The 20,443-nt window shown below is 60.8% G+C and overlaps 1 protein-coding gene across 1 annotated transcript in view; it reads right to left on the reverse strand.

The window, feature by feature from the left end:
* Positions 1–937: 937 nt before the first annotated feature.
* The window catches only part of PHF21B (PHD finger protein 21B), a 51,951-nt gene continuing 32,445 nt past the window's right edge, over positions 938–20,443 (reverse strand). The window contains exons 3-13 of the mRNA XM_081129245.1: positions 18,885–18,977; positions 16,268–16,615; positions 14,276–14,428; positions 12,798–12,849; positions 11,444–11,520; positions 9,726–9,780; positions 8,304–8,326; positions 6,353–6,511; positions 4,435–4,510; positions 4,084–4,187; positions 938–2,913 (exon numbers count right to left, since the gene is read on the reverse strand). Of these exons, the coding sequence (XP_080985371.1) occupies positions 2,695–2,913; positions 4,084–4,187; positions 4,435–4,510; positions 6,353–6,511; positions 8,304–8,326; positions 9,726–9,780; positions 11,444–11,520; positions 12,798–12,849; positions 14,276–14,428; positions 16,268–16,615; positions 18,885–18,977 (1,359 nt within the window). The 3' untranslated portion in view covers positions 938–2,694. The remainder of the gene's footprint in view (positions 2,914–4,083; positions 4,188–4,434; positions 4,511–6,352; positions 6,512–8,303; positions 8,327–9,725; positions 9,781–11,443; positions 11,521–12,797; positions 12,850–14,275; positions 14,429–16,267; positions 16,616–18,884; positions 18,978–20,443) is intronic.

Raw genomic sequence — 20,443 nt, forward strand, 5'->3', positions numbered from 1 at the left:
CGTATCCTGAATGTGACCGTCTTTGGAAGTAGGATGACTTGAGTTTAAATGAGATCACCTGGGTGGCCCCTCATCCAATATGCCTGTGTCCTTATGAAAGCGGACATTTGGACGCACGCGCACCCAGGAAGGACGCCTTGTGCAGGCAGAGGCAGAAGTAGGCCAGGGGACGCCAGAGATCGCCAGCAAACAGCACGGAGGGACACCGGTGAGAACGCCAGGGAAGAGACGGCCATCTACAGGCCAAGGACTCCCGGGGTCACCAGGAACTGGGCGGGAGGCCTGGAACAGTCTGTCCCCCGCTCTCAGAAGGACCCCGCCCTGCTGGCACCTGGATCTCGGACTACCAGCCTCCAGGACTGGCAGAAAATAAAGACATTTGTTGCTTAGCTGTGGGGTCTGGGGTGCTTTGTCACAGCTGGCCCCCAAACTAAGACTGTGCCGGCTGCACAGCCCTCTAGGAAGTGGGGAGTCCCCTATCACCGAAGTTATGTGAGCAGCCGCCACACAGAAGGTGGCCATCCTGACGCCCGGGTCCCTCCATCCCTGGAGGGCTCCAACCCTGAGCATGGCCGGGGAAGCCCCCGGAGAGCTATGACCAGCCCTGCTCCAGGGGCCGGGTCAGATGGAGCTGGGGAAGGTGCTGGAGCGACGGCCGTCCTCACCCAGGGCCTCACCTGGGTGCTGGCTGGGCTGGCGAAGCTGCAGGAGGCAGGTGTCTGATCCCGGCGACCATCAATCCCGGCCCGAGCAGGTGCACCTGCCACCTCCTGGGGGGGATCACCCTGCGGAGGGCACCCCCGAGCTCCCCTCCTCCCTCCCCCTCCGGGTGGGGGGCAGGGCCCGGGTTTTCAGTCTCTCCAATCCCCACCTCCCGCCCCTGTGCTCCCAGGGGCCTCTGCTGAAGGCAGCAAACAAAAACCACAGGGCTCCGCAGTCATCAATCGCGTTTAATGCGTCGCACAGAGGAACTACACGGGCGTATTTAAGACGAACACTTCTCTATCCTCGCTACCCACTGGACGGGCCTCCTCGGTCCAAAAAACTAAGTCTCAAGACACGTCAGCAGCTACCCCTCTCGGGTCCAACCTTTCACATCCTCACATTACGTTTTTTTTAAAAATTTAATTCAATCCATCCCAGAAGAAAACAAACCAACAGAAACGAACCTGAAGACGTTGACATCGCAAGCCGCGCGGAAATGCGCAATCCGCGCAAAGTAACCAATATATAAGACGTGTGTTTCACAGTTCGCTTTGTTCATCGATAAAAGAATATAAAAATCTTGTTCAACCCAGTGTTAAGTGTATTAAAATAGATCTGTATCGTACAGCACAGTTTCTCCCGGAGACGTGAAGGTGACAGGAGGGCCCGCGGCGGGCAGGGGGCTCCGGCCAGCTCCCTGCTCTGCGGCCCGGGCCGTGCGTGCGGGTCTGGGCCGTGCTCACGCACACACACACGTGTGCCCGATGCAACTCGGCGCTCACGGCGTGACATGCTGGGGGGGGCCCGAGGCTCCCGGGTGCTTATCTGTTTGTTGTGCTAAGTCCCTCGGGACTGGAGAAGCTGGTGGGTGTGAGGGGCGGGCACAGCCCACCCCGGGGTGCGGGAGCCCTTTAAGCCCACGCGCATACTCTCTGCTCTCAAGGCAAGAAGAGGGGCTCTGGAGTCTCCAAAGGCCGCCTCCCCCACCCCCACCCCCGAGGCCACCGCCCCCTCTTCCTTGCCCACCCTCTGGGTGCCTCGGGTCCCAGCTGCCCCCCGGGGGGGGGTTCCCATTCGTACATGCAGCAGAGACCACTGTGAGCAGAGAAAGACGCCAGCGAGTGCCCCCCCTTCACATTAAATATCTCACAATAAAAACGCCATACAAAAACGTAAGGTTATTTTTTGGCATAGTGTCTGTACTGGCAAGAAACGAGGAGTGGAATACTTCATCGGCTCTTCGAAAGGAGAAAGTAAAAGGCTTCAGTCGGAAGTTGGATTCAACCCAACGCAGAGCACCTGCCCAACGCCTCCCGCACACCGCAGCTCCGTGGCCCCGAAACTCCAGGAGAAAAACGCGCTGACGAGACGGAGGCGCGGCACGGGCGGGGCTTCGGGGCCTGGGACCTGGGCACTGGCAGGGAGCCTGGCAGCGTCCCCTCGGAGCGTGGGCTGGGCAGAGTTTCAAGTCAAATAGCTGCTATTCTTAATGCTAATAATACTGACGGGCGGGTCTGGGCGTTCTGGAAGGTACCTGAGCACCCAGGCCCCGGGCGGGCCCCCGGTGAGGGCAGGGCCTAGAGTCCTACCTAGATTCGCTACCCACTTCTGTCCCACTACCTGCACTACTCAGCTACCTCTGCGGTCCCGGCTCCCTCCCCACAGGGCACTGGACAGGCGCTGGCCCTCGGTGCGGGGTGCCCTCACCGCCCCACGAGGCCTGGGGACGGCCGTGCTGGCAGCCAGAGCTGGGCAGTCCCACCACAGCCTGCCCACGGTGCGCCCCACCGGCTGCTGGGGTCCTGCGTGAGCCTGAAGGACTAGGACTCTCACCCAGCTCCGCCTCCCTTCTTTCTTCTGCCTTTCTCTGTCTGGTTTTATTTCTGTCTGAAATTCATAGTGTCCATGAATTAAGGCTGACAGAACCCTCAGGTCTTGTGAGCAGGGTCCCAGTGACTTTCCATGGGGGTGAAGACGGGTCCCTCTGGGTCAGTTGTGCCCCTGGGGGTGCTGGAGGGCAGAGTGCACGGATGCTGCTGAGGGCTTGGTCCAGGGCCCAGCCAGCAGCGGGGCGGGGCTGGTGGTCGTCATGGTGACCTGGAGCATCTGCTCTCCCTGAATCAGTCTCAGGAGGGCCCGCAGGCGGTCCAAGGAGGACTGGGTGCCCCTCTGCTGGGCCAGCAGGCTCGTCTTCAGCTCCAGGCATTTCTGTCCGGGGAGAGGGGGGCCAGAGAGAAGGGTCTCAGAATTCAACTGTGCAGGCATCCTGGGCAGCCACCCCGCGGCCCCCTCTCCCAAAGCTGCTCCCTCTTATTGCGGACGCCTGAAAGAAACCAGGCAGATGGCCTCGGAGAAACAAGGCAGGGGAGAAAAATGGAATTTTTCTCCTGTGTGGCAGCCAGACACACAGGAGTTTATTTTAAATTTAGGGCTAGAAATAGTGCGCAGGAGCGTGGGAACCTCTGCTCATGGCTGCCACCTACCTAGCCCCCCACGTGTTTCTCCTCCTGGACGCAGCTCAGAGCAGCTCTGTCAGCTACTGCGCTGCACAGACCTTTAGATCACCAGCCAGCTTTCTCTCTTTCTCTTGCAGGCTGTGTTCTTGTCTTTTTTAGCCTTTATATGTATCAGTCAACACAGTAAAGAGCTAAGGACTAATGCCTTGAGTTAGAGCTTAGGTTATTTGCTGCTTAGGCCAATAGCTGAAACTCCCTGAGACTGTGTCCAAAACTCTAATATAGGAATAATCAGAGTCTCTTCATATTACATTTAAAGGGTTTTGCTAGGGCATGGCACTGCTGTTACCATCACTGTCACCACCATCACCATAGTCACCATCACCACCACCATGGTCACCATCACCACCATCATCACCACCATCACCATCATCATCACCATCACCATCACCATCACCATCACCACCATCACCATCACCACCATCATCACCACCACCATCACCATCACCACCATCACATCACCATCATCACCACCATCACCATCACCACCACCACCACCACCACCATCACCACCATCATCACCACCATCACCACCATCACCACCATAATCACCATCACCATCACCACTACCATCATCACAACCATCACCATTGTCTTATCACCACCCTAGAGAGGAGAAATCATTGTGTTCATTTTACACAAGAGGAGGCCGGTTCAGAGACAGACAGGGCCTTGCTAAGCTCAGAGCTGAGGAGCAGAGTCAGATGCTCAGTCGCTTGATAACTGTTTGTCAAATGAGTCACAGAGTTACACGCTCCGCCTTCTCCCACTGAGTGATGTTGGCCGGACAGTGATGCTCCGGACCTGCACCTTGTGGTTCTGGGACAGCCCCTTGCCCACGCCGCACCCGACCCCAGCGCACCTTCACCGCCGAGGCCAGGCGCCGGTCGCGGTCCTCCAGCTGCTGGTGCTCGCTCTGCAGCTCGCTGCCCCTCTGCAGCAGCTTCCGCTTCTCCTCTTCTTTGACTAGGAAGAGGGCAGGTGAGCAGTGGGAACCCGAGGTCTATGTCTGCAGGCCGCCCCCTCCTGCAGGAGCCAGTGGCCCCGGCCGGATGCACAGGGGCTGGAACGCCAGCCTCCCACAGTAACTGCGCTGCACACAGGACCAGTCCCAGGGCCCTCCTTCCAGAGTCCTGGCCCAGAACAGCCTCCAACAGGCCCAGAGTGTGCCCAGAGGCCTGGAGGTGGAGTGGCGCCCCTGCCCATGGCCTACCTGTCTTGTGGGTGACGTAGGAGCGCACAATGGCCAGCATCCCGGTCCAGGGCACGCCTTCGCCTTTCTTCAGGGCCTGGCAGGCAGAGGGGAAGTGAGCAGGCAGACAGGCGGGGACCACCATGCCCTGTGCGTGACCCTGGGGGAGCCACGAGCTCCCTCGGCCGCAGCTCCTCAGCTGGGACAAGGGGACAGGGCCACACCTGTCTCGGGGTCCGGTTCACAGAGGCCGCTCAGCGAGGGCCGGACCTGCTTGTCACCCGGGCCTCAGACAGTGCCTCGCACAAGCAGGCCCGAACTCTTCTTGAACGAACGACTAAACAAATGAGCACTCTGTCTTGTTCCCATGTCCTGGGGACCTGAGAGCCGCAGGGGACAACTCAGGGACCCAGGGAGGCCCCATCGTCATGCCAAAGTGGGAAACAACCCCATTCCCTCTCAACATCCCTTCAGAGAGCGGTCACCCCCCAGGCAGTCTCAGTGCAGGAGCTGCCAGTGCCACAGGGGACAGCCCCACAGTGACATACAGCCCCCCTGGGAAGACGGGCCGCAGAGGGAGTGCTTTTAAATATATATATATGTTTTTATTGGTTTTTAGAGAGCGAGGAAGGGAGAGGGAGAGACAGATAGAAACACTGAGCCTCCTGCACGCCCCCCACTGGGGATCAAGCCTGCAACCTAAGCTCGCGCCTTGACTGGGACTCGAACCGGCGACCTCTTGGCACATTGTCAGATGCTCAACCCACCGAGCCACACCGGCCAGGCTAGAGGTAGTGCTTCTGGAAATAGGGATAACTCCCCTATGATTTTGGAAGCAGGTCATTCGGCAGGAAAGCAGGCTTTGTAAAAGCAACAGACACTGCCCTCACCACCAGCCACACACACGCTGAACACTTGGGGGAGCTTCTCCCAGGTTCTTATTCTGTACACAGGTTTATATTCTACACAGCTTTCCTTAGACAGCTGATGGTCAAACTATACAGCAGCTATAAAGGCTTTTTAAATAAAACAACCAACTTAATTCCATATAGTGAACAAGTCCCAAAGAATCGCAAGATCTTTATAAAAAAAATCATTTTCAATGATCACATACATCACTGAGTTCATTTCACCACCTCACTGCTAGGAGGTCAGGCTGGTCCCATCTTTTCCATTTTATAAATAAGGGAGGGGCTTCTATGTGCACAGGATTTTTATCTGTATTTGGATTATATCCTTAGACTACATTCCCCCAAGCAAGATTCTGGGTGTTAAAGGCACACACATTTTTAAGTCTCTTTGTAAACTGCTGCAATGTGTTGGAGTGCCCGTCTCCCTGCATCGTCACCTGAAGGGCGCGTTATTGTTTTTGCTAATTTGATAGCTTTTCACTTGTGCCATTACTAGTTTTTTTACCCTCACCTGAGGATGTTTTTTTTAATTGATTTTCAGAGAGAGGGAGGGAGGGACAGGGAGAGAGAGAGACAGAGAGAGAAATCAATGAGAGACAGAAACATCGATCAGTTGCCTCCCACACTCGCCCTGACCGGGAATTGAACCCGCAACCTTTTGGTGGACAGGACGACGCCTCAACTGAGCCACAGGCCAGGGCTGCATCCTGACTATTTTTGCAGTTTCCGTTCTACCTGGGGGGAGCTTGGAGCCCAGAGGAGTCCTGGAGTCAGATAGGCGCAGCGGGGGACCCCAGCTGGGTCCAGACCAGGGCTCCCCACCCCGCAGTGTCTGCGAGGCCCTGGTGGGGGGGGCTGCGCCACAGGGCGGCCCGCGACGGGTGATCAGCAAGGCTGGGAAGGCAGGCTCTACGCCCAGCCCCTCCTCACCCCCCTCTGCCCTCCCCGTCTCCACCCTGCGAGGGGGCCACCCGGGGAGCACAGGCCAGGGCAGGGGCTCACCCCCCCACGGGACCCTCACCCCATACCTTCTGCTGGCACTTGGGGCACACCCACACGCCCTTGGGCGCTGCCTTGAGGGGGGGGTCCAGGCAGCTGAGGTGGTAGGCCCCCGGGCAGGTGCCGCAGGGCTGCAGGTTGGCCCCTCTCTTGCAGGCGGCGCAGAGCTCGTCGTGGGTGATCTCACTCTGAAAGAGAAGGCCGGAGGGGGAGCAGGTCTCCAGGCAGCTGCCTCCCTACCCGTTTGTGTCCCGGCCACGATTTTCAGCGGCTCTGGGAGAGAGGGATGAGCCTGAACGTGACTGGGAGGAACAGCAGGGTCCTAGGGCGCCCATGGGCGCATTTGCTGGGTGTTCGAGTTGGGCGTGGAGGGGCTCCAGTGTCCTGACTCTTCCACCGTGAGACAGGACTCCAGGTGTGGGGCAGTGTGGGGGTCCTGCTCTGAGGCTGAGGAAACAGCCTCCCTTGGGGTCTGCATTGTCCCGGGGCTCCTGTCTGGGCTGGGGCAGGCTGGTTGTCACAGAGATCCCCCACGGGGTCCCTGTGTGCGCACTGCCTGGGGAGGGGGGCTGTGCGATTTGCGTGTTTCACGGTCCTCTCCAATCCTCTCAGCAGCACCTCGATCTAACCTGGTGTCTCCAACATCCTGGTTGGTTACCACACGTCCCGCCCACCCCACGGGTTGCTGGGAGGACTCACGGATAAGGCGCAAAAGCACAACCAGGTAGGAACCCAGGGAAGGGTAGCTTCCCCTTTCCTCAGAATGATCATCTATAGTCATCATCATGTGGTCATTCAGCCTCTGCTTACACACCTCCAGGGACAGGGGGCTCACTACCTCTCAAGCCTTGGCTGCCCTGCACAGCCCTGAGAGTGAGGAGCCGTTCATAGCCACGCCTCCCGTGACCTGCACGATCTCCCACCACCCAACAGAAACCTTTCTCCCTGCACTTTACATCTGTTCTCTATCCATGTGTCAGCATCTCCCATCTTCAGACTTGGAAGGGACCAGTGGGCTCTCATCTGGGATGACCAGTGCCACTGGGACACTAGATCCCAGGCCGTCCTCACTTCTAGTTTCAGTTCAAGGCCCCAGAGAGGGTGAGCCGCTTGCCCACAGTCACACAGTGAGCTGGAGGTGGAGCCAGGACCAGCATCTGGGTCTCCTACCTCTGCACCAATGCCCCTCCAGCACTGTGGGCTCTGCGGGAGCGGGGCTTGGGCTCGAGGTGTCTCCTGTCCCTATGCCAGCACGGGCTGGGCATGGGGTGGCTTCAGACAAAGGCTACCAGGTCACCAGCACCGATCATGGCGGTGCAGGCTCATTGTGGAAATAACACAGTGTGACTGGAGTCTACACCCATCACTTAATGCTTCTCAGCTGCTGGAACATTACAGGCATGTGGAGACCGGAAAACTCTTAGAATTAGATCTAAAACTTAGTACCTAAAGCCCTGAGTAAATTCTGAGCTGTGCCCTCAAATGAGGTCACGACCAGCCAGTGTCCTGGGGGGCAGGGACGTGCATATGCATGCGGGATTGGGGTCTCACAGGGTCACAGAAATGTGGATGAATGGGGCAAGGCCCTGGGGCCTGCCAAGTCAACCCCTCAAGGGGTGCACAGTGAGGACCAGAGAAGGGCAGCTCTGCCCAGGATCACACAGTGAGGCCAGGCAGAGTCTGGAAGAGTCCAACTGGCACCCAGGTCGTTGTGGCTCCCGGGGTCCCTGCATCCTCAGCAGTGGGCAGGGAGGGCCCAGCTTGAACCTGCGGGCTGTCCCCGGCAGTGATGTCTGACTGCCGGGCAGGCTGGAGAGTGGACTGGGTGCAAAGCTCTCAGCGCCCAGGGCAGGGCCCAGAGGCCCTCTGCTCGGCTCCAAGGCAGCAGGACACTGGGCCCCTCACCCTTGCCAGCAGTGACCCTACCTGGACTATTGAAAGCATGCCCCACCCCCAGGTATGAAGAGAGGGGACACATACCTTCCAGCAGGGGTCCTCATTGGCTAGCACAGGGAAGAAGGGCGGAGAGCATGTTAGTGGGCATCTGGGGAGCCAGCCGGGACTGGAGTCCAAGAGGCCCCGTGTGGCCAGGTTCTCACCCAGGGCGTGACGGGAGCGTCACAGGCCCCAGCAGCAGCTGGTTGCCACCCAGGGCACGGGGGGACTAAGAGCCTCTGTCCTCGTCACAGCCAGGGCCCAGCACGGCCCAGGCTCACCACGGCCGGAGGTCCTGAGGAACGTGGCCGCTGCGAGCTGTCCAGCAGAGGGAACTATCGCGCCGGCGAAAATAAGTGGCTCCTTTGACTCTGTTTTTGCCCGTAACCCACTCTCACTCATCTTAGCGATCAGACCAGCCTGCAGGTAGTGCCAGCCAGCACCCCACAGTTGGCACAGTGCTGCCACGTCCGCCCCTCGTGCCGCTTTCCCAGGGACGTGCTGCCACGGGCTCATTTTATATCAGTAAACCGAGGCCCAAGCAGGCGACCGGCCATGTCGGAAGCCGGAGTCCCGAGAAGAGGACAGTCACTTCCTGCCCTTAAGACTATTTGCTGTTTTCTAATTGAAAATAAAAGGCAACCTCCCGGTGGATGTTATATTCGCGGATGTCGGTTTCTCGGACCCTGAGGCTGGCAGAGGAGGGAGGTGCCCATGCACCCGGGGGTGAGGGCCTCAGGTGAGGTCCCACCTGCCAGTGCTAGGGACCCAGTGTCTTATTGTGCAGGAGCCCGAGGCGCAGGGGAAGGTCTGGCCCTGGCCACACAGCTCTGACCACACAGAGTCAGAGGCAGGCGGGGCCGAGGCCCCAGGGTTCCCGCGTGCAGCCTGGGCCCCGTCGCTGCCCGGGGCAGGCACACACGGGTGAGTGAGGCCTGGGGAGCGCCATCCGCCCATGTGGGGGGGCGGGGAGGTTCTCTCCAGGGCTGTGTGGTGGCAGGTGGCACCTGGGCAGGGCCACGGGGCAGAGGCCACGAAGCCAAGTCTGCAGATGCAGGTGCAGGGGGACAGGGTAAGGGGGGTGAGTGCCCCTCCTGTCACACAGTCCTCACCCCTACCCGGGGCAGTTCTGTAGTGGGCAGGTCCTGCCGCAGTGGCCTTTGCCACCATGGGGCCTGGCTCTGCTCAGGGCCACACCCGGGGGTGGGACAGAGAGGCAGCCTGCAGCCCGGGGTCTGGGCCCCAGCCCTGCGCCTGTCAGACGCGGGCACGCTCCACCTGCCCCCTCCCCGAGCAGCGTGAGGATGGAGGAGGCCGGGCCTGGGGGCCTGGGGGCCTGGGGGGCCCACTGCCCACCAGAAAGCACCTGCATCGATGCCGAGGCCGGATGCTCAGGCCAGGAGCGGAGGCCACCGAAGCCCTGGCCCCGGAGCAGCCCGGGCAGAAGCCGCGGGCCCCCCTGCTTACCTCGTGCTGTGAGAAACAGGGGGCTGTTCAGATAGTTGGACGCCAGCCGCTTCCTCTGCAGGGGACATAAAACGAAACAAAACCACCCGTTGTGTAGAGCCCTCCTCAGCCTACGATCCCTGCCCAGGACTCACCGGGACAGGCTCCCCACCCAGGCTCTGGGCTCTGCTAGACACCCATGGCAGGGGGCAGGCACGGGGACAGGTGCCGGGGACGCAGGGCAGGGGAGAGGCACGTGCACGGGGCAGAGGCGGTCGGCAGGGGCAGGTCAGCAAAGGCCCTGCCCCTCACCAGGGCGGAGTGGTCTCCGCTCCCTGTGGGACCATCGGACACACCAGGAAGGACGGACTAGGGCCCACACTGGGGCAACTCAGTAACGGAGCAGACATCTGGTCCCCCACCTGCCTGTCTCCGTATCTTCTCTCCCGGCTGGTTCTGGAGTCAGGTGGGGAAATGGGTGTGTCACGGATTAGCTCCCAAACCCCATATCGTTTTTTTTTAAAAATTTTATTGATTTTTAGAGAGAGAGGAAGAGAGAGAGAGCAAGAGAGAAACATTGATGTGAGAGCAGAGCATGGATCAGCTGCCTCCTGCACACCCCCACCAGGGATTGAGCCCCAAACCTAGGAATCAGACCAGCAACTTTTCAGTGCACAGGATGATGCCCACACTGGCCAGGACCCTAAACTCCGCTTTTGGCATGTGGCCCAAGAACGCTGGTTCCAGACAAGGTGTGGTCCTTGTGCGTCACGGGGAGATGGAAGTTTCCGGTGCCTTCCAGAAGGGGGGCTCTACCACTCACGGCCACGCTGGTCCGGGCCTTGGTGGTTCTCTGTGGCTTTGGCTGTGATTGCTCAGAAAGATTGTTCTAGAATTATGTGTGTGGCTTTAAACCAGTCTCTCTGGATGTGGTCGGGCTGTGGTCAGGGCGTCAGGAGGAACCCGTGGAAGGGCTGCCCTTGACCCTACGCCTGTGTCCAGGGCCCAAGGTCATAGGGCTCTGCTTTGGCTCCTGATTTGCTCACAGGTCATCTTTGGCCCCTGCCACAGACTCCAGAGACCAGGGTCTGGCTCTGCAGACCCAGGGCAGAGCAAAGGCTCATCCATAGCCCAGCAAAGGGAACAGGGCTCTCGTCAAACAGAGAATCTGCCACTCTCTGGGCGAGGCCGAGAAAGCTCGGTGACACGCCTACAAACAGGCACAGTGCTCGAGACCCTGACTCAGGGACAGGGCTGCCCTCCCTCCAGCTGAGTTCCCGTTCATAAGATGCGGGTCAGGGACAAGTGGGCCAGGCTGACCGACACCTAGGGAGGCAAGCGGGACACCTTCCTGACCCCCCCCCAGGCCCCGCAGAGCCTCACGGCCTCGGGGGTTGTGGCTCTGTGTCAGAGGGCTGACCCCAGCTTTGGACTTCGGGGCCCTAAAAACACTGCTTCTAGTCTAGGGGACAACTCCAGGTGTCACTCCCCGCGGCCTGTGACCGGGAGACATGCCCAATGATCGGGTGAAGGCTCAGGAAGCCACCATACTCTGCAGCCCCGCACCCAGGGCAGCCCATGTGAGGGACACGACCGGCATTTCCATCTCAATGGACCCTGAACTCAGGGGTGAGGAAGGACAGGGTTTATTTACTGTCCCCCCAGCTCCCAGCCCAGCAGGGGGGTGAGGGCGGCCAGCCCGGGAGCCCCTCCCCGCAGCACAGGGCGGGCGGCCTCACCTCCGTCTCCAGGAGGCCGCTGTACGCGGGGTTGGCGGTGCTTCTCCGCTTCCGCTCCTGGCGCTTGCTCTGGATCTCTGAAAGGCAGAGCCCGGTCACCCGCCCCGTCCTGCCGGGAGCCCCGAGCGCCTCCTCCGCGGGCCCGGCCACGGCGTCCCCGCCCGCCCGCCCGCCCGCCCGCCCGCCCCCCAGCCTCTGTCTGCACAGCAGCGGCCCCATGGTGCCCGGAACAGGTTGGGGTCGCCCGGCATCGCTCCCTCTGAGGCGGGACCGCTCTGCTGGGCTCAGGCTGGAGGAGGGGTGGGCAGGGAGGTGGCAGGGACCTGGAATCCAGGTACCCACTCTTGGCTTGGGGACCCCTGTATGACCATCATCTAACCTGGGGCTGTCTCTCTTGGGACCCTCAGGACAACAGGTGCCCGTTGGTCAAATGCTGGCCTGGCTGAGCTGCAGAGCGAGGCTTGGGGATCCTGGGGGGACCAGGCGCAGACCTGCTGCTCAGGGAGCCGCGCCCCATGAAGCCCCAGGCATGGAGCCTCCCAGAGGCTGGCACGTGCTGTGTGCAGGGACAATGGCCATGTGTGCTTCCTTCGCTCCGTCTCCCCCCCCCTCCTGCTTTGCCGCCAGGAGGGACCTCTGACCGGCTGCCCCGGGTGTAGCTGCTTTGGCCTCATTTTCTAACCCCCGTAGCTTGGCCCTGACTTCCTTTCAAACCTTTTCAATATTATTCATGCATTTCCCACAGGCACCTCGGGAAATCAGGGTGCAAATATAGTAGCTATTTATAGTGCCATGGCCGGGGGAGAGTTTTCAAAACGAGAATTATTTATAAAAATCAAAGTAATAGCCACGGTAGACTAGCAAAGCCCTTTGCTCTCGGTCCCCACAACAACCCTGCGAAGTTGGAAGAAGCCGTCGGTGAGGAGACTGAGTGAGGTTCAGAGCGGGGCAGGAGCTTGCCCGAGGTCACCCAGCTCTGAGCAGCACGTGCGGGACCCGAAGGCGGCACTTCCGACAGGCCACGGGCCCGACCCCTGCTGCCCCCAGGGCTCCAAAGTCAGAGCATAAGCAGCTCTCAAGGCCGCCGAGCCCGGCCGGGCCCCTGACACCCGATTCAACAGGAGCCTTCGGACACTCGGGTGGAAAGCTCAGGGGCGCCCAGCCCTCCCCGCAGGGCTGCTCAGCTGGGCTTCCCCCCGGAGCCAGGCCACGCAGCCCAGGGTCCGGGAGGCTGAGCATGGCCCTGTCCTTCTCTACCCACCACCGGGACCGACCCAGCTGCCACGGAGAGCAAGTGTCCCGGGAACCAAAGGGGGCGGCCAGCCCCAGCCCATCCATGCCGCGGGACCCTTACCTTCCAAGTGCTCCGTGGTGACCAGGCCCAGAGCGACCATGAAGGCGATTTTCTGAGGGAAGGAAACGGGGACGGGTTAGTGTCACAGACGCTCCTTGTCGGGGCGCGCGTGCGGGTCTGGAGGGCGGGACGGGAGTCCTGGGGCAGCCCCGCCGCTGGGGTTTGTCTGGCGTTTCCTCGGGGGCGCAGCGGGCCGTGGGTTTGGGGCAGAAGACAGAGGGGAGGGGCCGCCTCACAATCCGGTCAGGGGACGAGCTGCCCACCGGCCAGGGCGACGCCGACCCGGCCGCCCGGCGGAGGCGTGCCTGTCCCGCTTCCCACGGGGACTTGCCCGTGGTCTCTGGGAGGAGGTCCCCACGCACAGCTCACATCACGGAGCCGGGCACCACTGGGGCTTTTGGGGGGCGCCATGGACACTTAACAATTGTACGTAGTAGACTTTATCAGTTCTTCCCTCTGCAGTGTTTGGATTTTTGACTCTTGGCCAGAGGCTCTGAGGCTACAAAGCAAGCCGATCCTGTTCTCTTTGAGTACCTATGTTTCACGTTTTACATTTAGATTTTTTTAAATGTTTTTACTAGATTTTCAGAAAGAGAGGGAGGGAGAAAGAAACAGAAACATCGATGTGAGAGAAGCGCTGATCGGCCGCCTCCTGCATGCCTCCTACAGGGGATCGCGCCCGAAACCCAGGCGTGTGCCCGACCGGAAATCGAACCCGCGACCTCTCTGTGCACAGGCCGCCGCTCAACCCCTGAGCCACACCAGCTGGGCTACATTTAGATTTTTTATCATTTGGAGTTTATCTGAGAATAAGTGGGAATCAGCGGGCATATTTATCAGGCTGACGTTAAATTTATAAATTAACTTAGGGCACACCGACAACTTTATAATAAACCCCTGCCCGAACCACGTTGTGCCTCTATTTTTTTTTTGTCTTCAGGGGTTTTAAACTTTCAAGGGAGTGCTGAATCCTTTTACTGTAGCAGACAGGGCATCCAAGAGTCATCCCGACGGGGGGGGCTTGGATGGATCCCAAGAAGGGGGTGACCTGGTTCTTTCTGAATTTCGGGAAGGTCCTCCCAGCCGCAGAGTGAAGAGCCAGGGAGGAGCCCATCTAGGGGCAGGGGGGCCAGAGCCTGGGGAGAGACGGGCAGGAACGGGGCCTGGCAAGGGGATGGCGTGGGGGGCGAGCAGCATCCGTGGGCACACGTGTGGCCCCCAGAGGCCGCGGGGCTGGGGGCGGGGAGCCAGCAGGACGGGATGCAAACTCAGGCAGCCGGTTCTAGAACCCGAGCCGACCCCCCCCCCGGCGCAGCGAGGAGACCCAGGAGACCCCTCGGCTGAGCCCTGGGCCCACCGGGCCAGTCCCCACTCGCAGCCCCGACTGCACAGGGCGGCTGTGCCCGGGGCTCGTCCGCCTGCTCCCCGCGAGGCGTCCCCGCCCCTGTGCAGCAGTTCCCAGGCCACAGCCACCCTACCTCGGGGTTCTCCTGGCTCGGGGGCCGGTCTTCCTTCTTTTTGGTGGCCTGAGCTCCCTGAGATGGCTCCTCCGTGGGAGGCCGTGACTCTGCCGAGCGTGACTCCGCCGTGCTCTCGGGCTGGGTCTGCACTTGAGGCTGAATGATGATGACCTGGGAGATATGGCGGGGGGGTGAAGGGGGGGTGAAGGGGTGAAGGGGTGAAGGGGGTGAAGGGGTGGGGGAGGGTGAAGGGGTGAAGGGGGGTGAAGGGGTGGTGAAGGGGTGAAGGGGTGAAGGGGGTGAAGGGTGCGGGGGTGAAGGGTGCGGGGGTGAAGGGGTGGGGGAGGGTGAAGGGGTGAAGGGGGGTGAAGGGGGTGGGGTGAAGGGGTGGCGGGGGGTGTGAAGGGGGCGGGGGTGAAGGGGGCGGGGGTGAAGGGGGCGGGGGGTGTGAAGGGGTGAAGGGGGGTGAAGGGTGCGGGGGTGAAGGGTGCGGGGGTGAAGGGGTGGGGGAGGGTGAAGGGGTGAAGGGGGGTGAAGGGGGTGGGGTGAAGGGGTGGCAGGGAGGGTGAAGGGGGCGGGGGTGAAGGGGTGGTGGGGAGGGGAAGGGGGTGGGGGTGAAGGGGGACAGGGGGTGAAGGGGACGGGGGTGAAGGGGGCGGGGGGGGTGAAGGGGAGCGGGGATGACTATTTGTGAATCACAAAGGGAAGGAGCATCCATTTTCCTGCTGACTTGCCCCAGAATCCTCTGGATGGAACATAACGCCCCCTTTTATATCCACGGGGGGAAAAACGTTAAGATCCCCAGTAGAAAGAAGGGCAAAGAATATCTTTAAACAAGTCCCACAAAAGAAGTCAGAATTCTTGAAAAGCACAGGGAAAACATTCAAGCTTAATCATAACCAAATAAAGTCAACTTTCAATAGCGAGTATCTGTTCCCACCAACTGAACGAGCCAAAAGTGCTTAAAACGACAGCACCGGGGGCTGGGGAGGCGGCAGTGAGACAGGAACATTCATTCGACAAACACCAGCTGAGCTGCCCGCTGGACCAGCTCAGGCCGGTCACTGGGACCCGCGGTCAGACCGGAGCCCGCAAAGAACTCTTCAGGCCGTTGGACGCCCTGGGGACACGGTCCCTGGGTGTGAGGCTCAAAAGCATAACACCACCCCGGCCGGTGCGGCTCCGCGGTTCAGCATCGGCCCAGGAACCAGGAGGTCGCGGTTCGATTCCCGGTCAGGGCCCAGGCCCGGGGTGCGGGCTCGATCCCCAGTCGGGGGCGTGCGGGAGGCAGCCGATCAATGACTCTCATCACTGGTGTTTCTCTCTCTCCCCCTCTCCCTTCCTCTCTCTCCAACATCAATAAAAACATATTTTAAAAAAAGCACAACACTCCAGAAGGAAACTGTATGCAGTGACCAACGGTGCCGACATTCAGGCTGGGGAATGGAAGGGACACGGCCACAAACAAGAGGGGGCGGCCCGGCAGGCCCCAAGCTGGGAACAGAAAAAGAGGCCAAAGAGAGGGCGCGGCCCCTTCCACGCAGCCCCACAGGCCCCTCGAAGCGCAGTCAGAAGGAGCTCGGAGGGGAACAGGGAGACGATCTTAGTTTGTTCTAAATCTTGGTAAGAAATCATAGGTTTTTCCATTCAGACCCCTGGGGTCCAAAAAAGTCCGTGGCTACCCAAGCCCACCAGCAGAGAGGGCTCTCTTCCAGGCCTCCCTTCCGCCCGGGTCTGGTGAGTTAATTAATTGTCCCAAAGAATGAAATAACTCACCCACTGACCAGCCGTTCCCGTTGTGCTGGTATTAATGAGCTCAGCCCTATATTCTTTCAGCCGCACACCCCTCGGCTTGGCCCTCACGTATGCGCGGATCCACGCGATCCCTCCCGCAGTCACACCCATCCACCCGGCCGTCCCCCGGCCGCCCCCCCCCCCCCCCCCCGGCCCGGGCTCGTGCCCCAGGCCCCCCCCCCCCGGGACCGGCGCCTCCGGCGGGCGCAGCCTCACCTTGCTGTCGGCACTGATGAGGAGGGGCTGGACTTTGATGCTGTCGCTGACCACGGACACGGCGGTGCTGGGGGCGATGGCGGCATTGCTGGGGGCCGTGGAGATGATGGCGTAGGCCACCCCGGCGCTGCTCAGGGAGGAGGTGATGGCGGCCGGCTCGGCGAGGGCCTGGGGCTGGCTGCCGGGCGCCGGCACATGGCTCACGGTGTTGTTGGCGGTGGGGAGGGCTGGGCTGGGGTTCTTGATACTGACCACGGTGGCCTTCTGGAACGCTGGCGGCTGCTTGGGCGGCCGGTCCCGGCCCGGGGTGATGGGGAGGCTGTCGGGAATCAGAGTCTTTGGCCTAACCTGGGGGCAGACAGACAGAAAGACAGGTGAGTGATGACAGGCATGGCCCAGGGGCAGCCCCGAGCAGAGCCAGGACGCGGGAGGACAGAGCGCGGGCGCCGATATGGCCTGGCTCGCGGACCTCCCGCATCAGAGGCGAGGGGACCAGCCGAGGCCGCCCACGTCCTGAGCTGGCACTGACCGTCCAGGGGTCTCAGGAGGAGCCACTCTGGGCCTGAGTCCCTCCCAGCCCAACGCAGAGAGAACAGTGTGACCAGAGCCGGACGAGGGGGGGGCAGCGGACGGATGAGTCAGAGGGACCGTGGGTGCAGTGGGAGCCTGTCCCCATCAAGGTGCAAGGCTGCAAAGCGCCCCGGCACCAACACGGACGCCGCGCGCGGAAGGCTGCAGGCAGGCTCCTGGCCCGTGCCTGCTCCGGGACGCAGCGACGGCTCTGGGACGGCGGTTCCGTCTCTGAGGAGGACCAGCAGCCAGGGGCCCAGCGGCGATCTCCAGTTCATGTCAAGAGAGGCTGCTCCGAGCTCTGCCCGCTCCTCCTGGTCACGGGGTTTGCCCACGTGCTCTGGTTCACACGGTGAACCAGGATCTGAAGGCGGGTGAGCCGGGCCCAGACCACACGGGCCGGACTTTGAATATTGGCTCAGCCAGGGGCTCAGGGTTCTGCTCAAGTGCGTGGGTGGGAGGAAGAAGGTTGGGGGGAGGCGCAGAGGCCAATGATGAGTGACTGTGAAGACAGCACAGGCCTGCGTGCGTGTGTGTGAACCCATGTTATGGTGGAGAGCGGGGTGGGGCCTCGGACTTTGACAAGTGAGGGGTGCACGTGGGAGTGAGAACTCCAAGGAAAGCAGCACCAGTCTTGATCAGAAGCACCGACCCAACCCTCCCTTGCTCCAAAGCCTTCACAGCTCCCTGTTGCCCTCAGGTCACTGACGGGCAAAACCCAGCTCCGTGGCCTGATACGTGAGGCCCCCAAAGGCCCCTGTTGACATCTCCACCTCTCTGCCTGCTCTGACCGCCCCTCCCAGTGCTGTGAGGACTGTGATTCTGGCCCCCCCACTGCCCACGGCCTCCATTTCTCATCCTTGTAGCCTTGTGCTGGACGATCCTTTTGGGGGCTTGCTCCCTGGGGTTTGCCAAGACCTCCCACCCACGGAGGCCTGCTTTGAGTGCCACCTCCTCCAGGAAGCCCTCCCTGAACCCCAGGTGGACTATGGGCCTCCTCAGGGCTCCTACTGCCCCTGTGTATCCTGTTGACTTAGCCCAGTCCCCCGGGGTTCAAAACGTCCGTTTCCCTGTCTGTCCAGCCCCCGGACTCTGCGCCTCCTTTCAGGAGCAGGAACCTGTCGGATTCAGCACAGGTGGCCACCTGGTGAAGGCTCCACAAAGACGGGAGACCCAGGGTGTGGTAGACACAACAGGGCTCAGCAAAGCCGAGACCGGCAGTAACCAGCAGGGGTCGGCTCTGTACCAGGCACGGCTACAAAGGCTTCGCACCACGTGGCTCAGTTCTCGTGGCACCCAGAGGGCACCTGTGTCAGCCCCTTTGCAGGAGAGGAGACCAGCCCGGGAAGGTGAGAGGCCAAGTGACATGTGTGTCCAGAGCGCGGAGCCCGGCCAGGAACCCAGGGCACCTGGCCCCGTGTCTGCTGCCTCCCTAAAGGAGTCCTCCTGTCCAGTTTCTCACTCTTTTGACCATGACCCGTAGTTTAACATCTTCATGATGGCCCTGGCCAGTGTGGCTCAGTTGGTTGAACATCACTCAAAAGGTTGTAGGTTCGATTCCTGGTCAGGGCACATGCCCAGGTTGCAGGTTTGGTCCCTGGTCAGAGGCAACCGATGAATGTGTCTCTCTCACACTGATGTTTCTCTCTCTCCCTCTCTGTCTGTCTCTGTCTCTCTCTCTCCCTTCCTCCCTCTCTAAAATCAATTAAAATAAAATCTTCGTTACTTTATGACCCAGCCCAGAAACGAGTTATTCAAGAAGCAACCCTACGATGCATCTTGACAGTCTCTGTTCTATTCTAGTTCAGCCTAGTTCATGCCATTTAAAAAAAATCCCGGTCATTACCCACTAAACTGATTTCCCAGTTCCTCACTGGGAATAACTGGGGCTGGTCCGAACGCCTCTGCAGGACGGGAGGAGACAGGCGAGGGAAGGGGCTCCCGCCCAGCTCAGCGCCCAACTGAACCTCAGTGCCGAGGGGCTGGGGTTAGAGACCACAGGGACGGACGGACAGGCGCACCCCAGGGCCACCCTCGGGCTGCTTACCTGAGGTAGCACTGCCGCTCCTTGCCCGGCCAACCTCTGCAAGGAGCTGACCTGAGGACCCGTGACAGGCACTGCAGTGATGGATCCCAAAGCCTGGAAGACAGGAGGGCGCTGCTGAGACGGGACGTGGCCGAGACGCACACGGCCTGCAGCCGGGGAGAGGGCCCTCGCCCGTCCGTGCTGGCACCCCGACCGCGGACTCAGCCTCCAGAACTGTGAGCAATACATTTCTGTGGTTTACGAGCCCCCCGGTCTGTGGGATTTTGTTATAGCAGCTCAAACGGGCTAAGGCAGCCTCCACCTGCAAACCAGGAAGGGGACCCTCACCCGGAACTGAGTCAGCTGGTCCACCTTGACCTTGGACCTCCCGGCCTCCGGCACTGCGAGAAGTAAATGCCTGTCGTGTGAGGCCCCCAGTCTGTGGGGATTTTTGCAGCAGTCCAAACAAGGTCATTTGCCGTAAGGTCCAGCCATCCCGCTCCCAAACTATACCCAAGAGAAATGAAAGCACGTGTCCACCCAGGGACTTGTAAATGTCTCAAATATCCAGAAACAGCCCAAACATCCACCAACAGGTCCTGGTATATGAACACCTGGTATATCCGCCCAGTGGAAACAGGTCTGCAGATAAGCCCTTGGTAGGTGCCCCCAATGGAAACAGGCCCTGATATATCTGCCTGCAGCTCTTCAGGGGCATCTTACAGGGTGTGGGTGCCCCGGTGCCCGGGCAGTGGGAGGAGCACAGAAGACGGGGGGCGATCTCCTGAGTCACAGCCCAAAGTCTTTTGAGGGAAATCTGCTATAAATGAGGGGGCTGAGCAGTGGCCCTGCCTCCCCGCCGCCCCCTCGGCAGGGTGGGTTTCCTCCCAGAACGCCCGTCACCTCCCACCCACTGTCCGTTCTCCTGCCAGGGCCCCCGACCTCCATCTCTTAGCTTCTCTCGGCTCTGAGGCCCCCCGTATAGACCTTTAATTAACAAGCTGAGAGGACACTTTATCTGGCGGGGGCCGACCTCTGCTCCGCGTCGGAATTTATCGACAGCAGCGGAAACCATCACGGAGGTCGTTTCCCGAGCACCGGATAGTTTATAGCCTCACTTTTGTTAAGATAAACGAGCTCCTTATGACTGCATTTACAGCCCGAGGCGCTTTAATAGGGAAAAACGGGGCCATAAAAGTCAAAGATAACTTCAGATTCCCCCTGCATGGGGGAGTCCCCGGGGCAGCCCGAGGGGCCTGACACTGAGGCAGGTGGGAGGCGCAGAGGGGACAGGTGCTGTGCTCAGTCCCCAAATGTCCCTGCAGATGTGCCCCCTGGCTTCATCCGAGGCGGCCCCCAGCCCCTCCCTGGCACCACCCGCCGCCCAGGTGCCCACAGGCCTCCTAGTGACGCGAGGTGAGTCCTGGGCTGAGACTCAGCCAGAGGAGGGGATCAGGACTCAGGGAGCTCGGGGGAGGCGGAGAAAGGGGTGCGGGCTGTGCAGGGGGAGGGGGCCGGGCCACAGGCTGACGCCGAAGCTCAGGCTCCATCCCTGAGCAGTGGTCCCCGAAGGATGGGGC

Source organism: Miniopterus schreibersii, assembly GCF_964146895.1.
Source record: "Miniopterus schreibersii genome assembly, chromosome: 2".
Taxonomy (NCBI): domain Eukaryota; kingdom Metazoa; phylum Chordata; class Mammalia; order Chiroptera; family Miniopteridae; genus Miniopterus; species Miniopterus schreibersii.